The sequence below is a fragment of the Zea mays genome, chromosome 6, assembly GCF_902167145.1.
Source record: "Zea mays cultivar B73 chromosome 6, Zm-B73-REFERENCE-NAM-5.0, whole genome shotgun sequence".
Lineage (NCBI taxonomy): Eukaryota > Viridiplantae > Streptophyta > Magnoliopsida > Poales > Poaceae > Zea > Zea mays.
In genome coordinates, this window is record NC_050101.1 from 160138225 (window position 1) to 160145864 (window position 7640).

Genomic DNA, 7640 nt, shown 5'->3' on the forward strand with positions numbered 1-7640 from the left:
GTTAAACTTGATATTAGAAAAGTATCTAAGGACATAGATAGTATTATTAAATTAGGATACGAGATGACCTAATGTCCATTCATTTTCACCCCTAAATTGGTCCGTTTCTGCCGGCTGACGCTGCCCGCAACCAGGCATGCTGGTACACGGCTGCGTCAAATTTTCTGGGGGAGTATCGACTTTTCGCACGGCACGGAGGATCTGGCTTGTCTGATGGGCCGACTAAAGAAGTGCCCTTTTGCCAGTCTCACTCAAAGGGCCAACATCATTTGGATCAATGTTCAATGATCACAGATTATGGGCCCAACATATTTCCAGGCACAGATTACGCGGCGCGTTGAATTGCACGGGTTACGTTCGAAATGAATACAAAAAAAAGTTAAATTTAGAATCCGAGCAAGGGAGTAATGCCTTCAAGGAGATTCACCACGTGGAAATCAATTTCCGAAACCAGCTATGCGTATTGACCGGTTTTGATAGTTGAAACTAAAAGCATCACCTTGTCGTGGAGGCTAAAATACATCTATTCTATTATATATAAAATAAATATTTCTACATTACTTCTAGTTAAAAGATACACGGTTTTGCTGGCTTCGGAGCGATTCACGCGGATTCGGCGTGTTGCGCGGCGACGCGTGCCGTGGTGGGGTCGTGTTTGGCGGGCTTCGCGCCATCCGTTACGCGACGCGCGTCCTCCGTCGGTCCGACGCACGCGGACGTGAGACCTCACTTTCGACGGACGCGAAATTTCCAGCCACACACCTTCTCTCGCCACAGTACAAACGTACAGTGCAGGCATGGTCGCAGTTGTTCTTAGCTAATGGCGATGCGGGACCTACTGGAGATGTCTCTGCTCCATGCAGGCATGGTCGCAGCTATTCTTAGCTGATGGCGATGCGGGACCTACTGGAGATGTCTCTGCTCCATGCCTCCATTACTTCATGCCGTCCTCCCTCCTTCCACGCTCCTTCCCGCAAGAGGAGCTTCCCTCCTCCCTTTCCCCCAAACGCTCCCCTCCTCTTCTCTCGCGCTGAACTCGACCTGGCGTCCGACTCCCTCGCGGCCCCGTCGCAGGGTGTCGTCATGGGTGATGGTGTCGTCGTCCCTGCCACAGTCCGTCGGGGTCGGCTTGTCCTCAGATCTCGCATGATTTAGGAGCAGCGACATCAGATGTTACGGACGCGAGGCCATCAACGTCGCCGCCACCAGCACCGATGTCGGCCCCGGCCCGGCGGACCCCTCCCCGGTGGCCCTGGCTGTTCTTGGCTGATGGCGATGCGGGATCTACTGGCATGGAGCACAGACGTACAGTGCAGGCATGGTCGCGGCTGTTCTTAGTTTGTTTTTCTAAATGAGAGTTTCAGTTTTAGGATTAAATACGAATTCCTATCTGCAGGACTTACCGGAGATGTGCTCATGGAGCTGCCATATGCGCTTTCATGCATGGTTTTTATCCATTAAGGGGTAAACACTACCATGAGATGATAAATCCATTTCGTGTACTTACAGATGTTTCTTATATCCATGTGTTTCAGGTCAAGAAGCTTATCAAGGAGAAAAAGAATGATGCTGGAATTTCTGAATATATCGATATAAATAAAGAGCTTCAAGAGGTGAGTTCATTTCTTATTTTGTCTTGTAATGTGATCCCTCATGCTCGTGTAGCTACATGTTAGATACGTTAGATTAATGATACTCACAAATGGATGCTTGATTTCTCCTCTCATTTTTGGGGATGCATCGATTCCTCTCTTTTTTGTTACAAGGAGCCATGCCCAGCACAAGGTAGCATGAAAAAGGTTGCTTGCAACATAAGATTTGTTTGGGGGTGTTAGATTTTTTTAACTTGAAAGGTAAGAAGGTTAATTATGACGATGGTAGGGACTGTCCGAACAACCCTATTAATAATAATGAACAATATGTAAAAATTTAGTGTCTTCAAAGTTGTCCTTTACTGATTGTTTGGACAAGAAAACGCCAGTATTATGCTGGAGAATTCCAAACTATGAGCTACGAAAACAAAATAAAAAGGTCTCCAGTTAATGTTCATAATTTAACATTTTTCTAATATATGAAATATGTCACATAACTAAATGTCATATGCAGTAAGTTCCTCCTGACATCATGTATTATTTGAGCTATAACTACTTTGTTCTTGACGTATATAAAAAGAGTTAAGTTGCTTGCAATAAACTCACAACCTGTGTTATTTCAAGTTACAAAAAAACCATGTTACAGGTGAAACATGTATCCAATTCAAAAGTATCATAAATAGCAAATCCAGCAAAGATCCTGTGTAAACTGGACTGTCCTTGCAAGCTCTTGATAGCCACATAAGTGTGAACCAGATAACAAACTATTATTCTACATGCAGTTCAATAGGAAGCATGGTCACCTTTCGTAAAGAAGTAAAGACTATAGTTCATCCCGGTGAGGTCTCAGTTTTAGGTTCCCTTCGAAGTATATCACCTGCTATTGGGTTAACTTAGGGTGCATGCAGACAACCAGTTGCACTGTGAGATCTAATCATTCGTGTTTATGGTGCCGATTTTAGTTCCTCATTGTCGCTTGGTTTATCTGGGAGGTTTGCTCCCTGAGAGAAAGAACAAAAACAAAAGGAACCTAAAAGAATTTCTGTTATTACATCCACCGTATGGGTTGTAATATACTATGTCTGTTTCATTGGTTCATTGGTTTTTTTAGGTTTATGGCACGATGATTCATCTCAGAGTTTCTGATTCTTATGTTTTGTCACAAGGGCAAGACGACAAGTCATTTTGCTGCTAAAGTGTTAATATGCAAACTGTGTGTTTGATCAAGCGAGAATTTTTCCACCGTTTTTGTAAGTAATGACTTGTTGTGAAACCGACATTTGGGCTATATGATGCGGTAGTTTGTGTTGCCCTACAGAAGCACATAGTTGAATGTACATGGCTTACCTCAAAAACTTGTAATTTACACTATAATGTATAGATAAGGCGTCTTCAATAAATACTGAAATGATTTTTGTTTATACGATGGATTATATAATGTGTTTCCTAATTCGTTACACTATTGAGAGACATAAGGATTATTAAATGTACTATGTAACTTGAACCATCTGACTCTATAAGCTTCGGTACATTGACAACCATACAATGCCAAAGCACTGAAATATGTTGTGTTCTGAAATATGACATATACCAATGGTTCACAGATTGCTTAGTTTCTCCAGAGCAACGCCCCACAGATTTCTCTCTGTGTGTGTTTTTTTCTCTGCAGGTGATATCATATTTCACAAAAATACAGATTTTTTCTGATATTGGGCCCCTAACTAATACATCCACTTTGGAAAACAACTCTTTCTCTCACCATGCAATTTCTCTATCCTAAAATATAAGATATGCTGGGAATTCCAGAACAAAATATGGGGTAAAAGAAATGACACATGCATCCTCCTTAATCATAGGGAGATATTGTGTTACCTATTTTTGGCTTTGTGATTGGGTTGACTGGAGGCATTAGTGGCAGGTGCGCATGTGATTGGGGCCTAGGGGCATTGATAGGTGAGGAGGGGGAGTTAATAAACCTACAATCCTTTATAATTTGTGACAAGTTGGAATGCTTCAGTTATTTCAGGATGAAGGAGTACCATTGAAAAGGGAGGAGTTTCTTGTCGTGTATAAATATGTTAGTTTGTTTTGTGCGCAGCAAAATATGTTACTTTTAAAAATTATGCAAGTTTATTTCGACCATGGTGTTGAAACATGTAATTCAACTAATGTTGTTGGCTGAATAGTTTCATAAGTAAAGCAAAAAAAAACAATAGTCATGTACTAATTTCAGGACAAGAATGATTGTAGGAGTAGGATCTAGGCATATTTTTCGTGGTTTGGTGGTGATCATCCAATGAAAAGGCGATGCTTGTTGTGTAAGGTCTTCTACACTGGTTCTTGCTCGTGGTGGTCGTCGCTGGCGCCTTCCTCACCTTTTCTGTGGATTTTTTGTAGGTCTTAACAATCGGGCGACGCCTGCCCATCCATCCTCTCCCTAGTGTAGTCCCAACAGTAAAAGGGGACAACACCATCCCTTCTGTGTATGGACCGTAGCCCCGTAGCATTGTATGTTTGATTAAAATGTAGCCCCCAAAATAGTGTTACTTGGATAAATTTTCTAGATTTAGTATTCAAAAGGGTGTCGATTGCCAAGTATTCAACTCTATTTTTTCTGTTATCAATTATGTTCTCACTGTACTGTACATATTCAAGAAGTTGCTGGTTTTAATAATGTAATATCCAGAATTTAGATTTTCAAAAAATCCCATAGAAATCATACCAGTGATATAGCCAAAGCTCATACTGACTGACCATTCTTTATCCGCACATGCCCACTCTAGCTTGCAGTGAAAGAGTTACAGAAGATTAATTCTTTCAAAGCACCACGGGAGATGCTTCTGTGCATCATGAGCTACTGTCAGATCATAAATAACTTGCTTCTGAACATTCTTAATAGAGAGATGGATGGAATCACATGCATATAAGAGAAACATTCTTCTTATTCTTGATTTAGTTGGTACTTGTACATCAATTGGAGATGGAATCCTTATGCCTGTTGTATCTGTTACTCATCGTCACTTTTTTTATGATGCTAACCATTACATTGTTTTTTTACTAAATCTGATGGTTTTAGGATGCCACTTATGGACTATGGTTTTGTGGTTTCTGTAGTTCTATATGCATCAGGTAGCACTAGGGTCCAGATTCAGAATATGAGTACTGGTATGTATTTTCCATTTTGTATTTTTTCAGTATTGCCACTATATCTGCAACCTACTCAATCATAAATCAAGATCTTGCACTTGGTTGCTTCCCCAGCGTGAAGATGGTCAACATTAGACTGCAATCTAAATTGTTTACTGTGAACTAGAACTTCTGCATACACATATGTGGATTTGTACATGTACAAAATCTGCAATGCCTCAGATTTTATGTGCCCTCGGCAACTGGCGGAATCCAAGGTGGCCTGATAGAAAAGGGGCTTCCCTCGCTCATCTTGTAGGCTACAGCTACAAATCAGATAATAAAACTCTATTAGAAAATGCTAGATGCTGAAGGTAGGGAGAAAGAGAATCTTGAAGAAGAAATAGGTGTTTTGAGAAGTCAGTTATTGCATATGAGTATGGAAGTCGATGAGGTAATTGATACTATCATTGTCAAGGATTTTGCCCCTCGGAATCTGCTATTTCTTTTTATAACTCATTTTTGTTTCTTACTTGAACATGCTACCCTAACATAGTCGGTTTGTTTTCTCTTCATTCTTGTTTGGTCACATCAGACAAGAAGTCTTGATAAAGGAGATGGGCCCAAAAAAATTTCCTGGTTTAGATTAATTGGTGTCTTAGACTCGAGGTTCGCAACCCAGAGAGCAGAGCAATGGACTGAAACAACCAATTGCCAAATTCTTTGAACAAGGTATAAGTTATTTATTCTTTTATAGGACCTGCTTGATCTGCCTACTTCCTGTAATTTTGTAGATGGTGTGCAAAAGGATTTATTGTCCTAGCAATTTCAACTTTCTCATAAACTAAAATACTACCTGTTCGCATGTACTACTTCTAGCACATTAGACTGCAAGGACACTTGTGCAGATGCACTGTTTCTAACAATATGGAATATGTTGAAAGTTTTTTCACACAAACAAAAAATGCTACCTGTCCCACTGTGCTATCTTTAAGCACTAAGAGGTTGAAGTCTATGCATTATTGCCCCTTTCTGGATTCTGATGATGTTTAAGATAAGTGGCAGCTTCTGATCACTTGACTGCTTTATTGGTTTGTGGAATAGATGTGCGCACATGGGGAATGTGGGTTGAGAATTGAGATCACCAGTTACTTGTGCCTTTGGGGTATTAGATCATGGTGGGTGTTATGTCTTGGTCATTTTTATCATCTTAATTGCAGTTAGATTGGTAAATTTTGCTCACGTCTTAACATTTGACCTTTTATTTTAGAGTTAACATCAGTGGTCTGAGCTTGCCTTGTAGAAGTTATTCACAAGTCATCAAGTTACATTAGTTCAGGCTTAGAAGATGTACTGCTTGACTTGTATTCGACCTATTGCAGTTCTCATCGATAGACCCTTCCATCTGTCATGCAAACATCCACAAATATGCTTACAATGGCATCTAGAGCGTAGAGTGCAGTGAGACGACTACATGGCTGAATCCTTTTACCAATTGTTCAGGATAAAAAAAACAAAGAACCTATAACAGTCAATGTAAAGACTTCATCTCACCTCAATATCGATCTCTCTATTGTCTTTATTGTTTTCATTCCTATGTTACCAATGCCTTATTATCCTGGAAAAACACGAGGAGATTTCAGCGAGCTGCTGAAAACGCGGAACTGTTCTGTTTTTTTTGTGTGTAAAATTCAAGTCCCAATGGACGATCCTGTAGTAGACCTCCATAATTTTCATGTAAACATGTAGGCTATTGCTTCTCAGTTGTCCAGCCAAGATGAGAAAAAAGGCTAATAAACAAATAGTCACAGCTTGAAGAGGGCAAGAAGATGATACATGTTTGGGATGGGGAAAAATGTGTTCTGCAAACTCCAATTTACCCGACAATGAATTAGTGTGGAATAATTGTGTGCGTGATGCCAGCTGCCAGCCTACACAACGCACACAGGTTAATTGCAATGCTCAGATCTGATCATGTTCAGACTTGAAGTTTTTTTATGTCCCTATAATGCTTATCCTGAGCACTTGTCATTTCTGTTTATGTTTTCTAAACTCAATGCTGCAAAAATCTTGGAAATATGAGACATATTACAAGGTCCAAGAGGCAAAGATAGGATTCAGTGTTGCTTCAAAAAAGTAAAGATCTTGCTCTAGATTTATATGTCCTGGTTTTACAAATCCAAGATTCAACAAAGATCATAAAATGTTGGTCTAGCAGGTTTAAGGAGTAATCTATGTTCTGTTCTTTCCGCCGGTACCTCTTAATCTTGTAGTAAAACGAGATTATTCGTACTATTCACCGAGAAATATATTGACAATTCGTGATGAATATGGAGGATTTGTAGTACATTGTATTTTCTCACATACATATTTTATTTCTGCAGAAGGATCAAGAGGTTATGCTGGGAAAAGATTGTATTTGTCTGTAACAAATGCAACCATGGTGAAAGGTCTTTTTGTTGTGCAACGTCTTGCACATAACTGTATTCAATGCAAACTATTTTCCTCCGCTACACTGGTTGCTGCTAGCTATTAAACGGTTTTGTGGGAGATTCCATCTTTGAAGCAGTAATTATGCTAAATAGTTCATCAACAATTATTTACTACTGATTTTCTCTTGTCCTGGATAGGGCGCCCGAAGGGGCGCCACCTGGTCTAGTATATTTAAAAGTTTCCAGCTCCTTTGGAATTAGTCTATCTCACCCACCCAATAAATACAAATGTGCAGGATCAATTATTAAGGGCGTGCAACCGTAACAGAATACACATGCGTATATGTCGGTACCCTAAAACAGGGTACCCCTTACTACATTGTGAAGGCACGGGGCCCATGCGACTATCTCTAGTCGCATGGTAAACAGCGCCTGACCCCACCACGTGGACGGCTCCTGGGTTGCCACGTGGCCAGAGAAGAAGATATAC

At 40.4% G+C, this 7640-nt stretch overlaps 1 protein-coding gene across 5 annotated transcripts; it reads left to right on the plus strand.

Annotated features, from left to right (window-relative positions):
- Positions 1 to 809: 809 nt before the first annotated feature.
- LOC103630394 (uncharacterized) lies at positions 810 to 7324 on the plus strand. 5 transcript variants are annotated; one of them, XR_002262903.1, is made up of 6 exons: positions 1392 to 1464; positions 1536 to 1613; positions 4707 to 4757; positions 4854 to 5172; positions 5314 to 5450; positions 7103 to 7324. XR_002262903.1 is itself a non-coding variant. In XM_020539569.2 (3 exons), the coding sequence occupies exons 1-3, from the start codon at positions 1171 to 1173 to the stop codon at positions 4086 to 4088; spliced, it is 462 nt and encodes a 153-aa protein (XP_020395158.1). In that variant the 5' UTR covers positions 810 to 1170; the 3' UTR covers positions 4089 to 4662. The 5 variants fall into 5 exon arrangements, 2 of the variants coding, with proteins under 2 accessions (XP_020395158.1, XP_020395159.1); XR_002262905.1 differs by lacking the exon at positions 7103 to 7324 and adding an exon at positions 5823 to 7094; XR_002262904.1 differs by having other exon boundaries at positions 4669 to 5172.
- Positions 7325 to 7640: the final 316 nt, after the last annotated feature.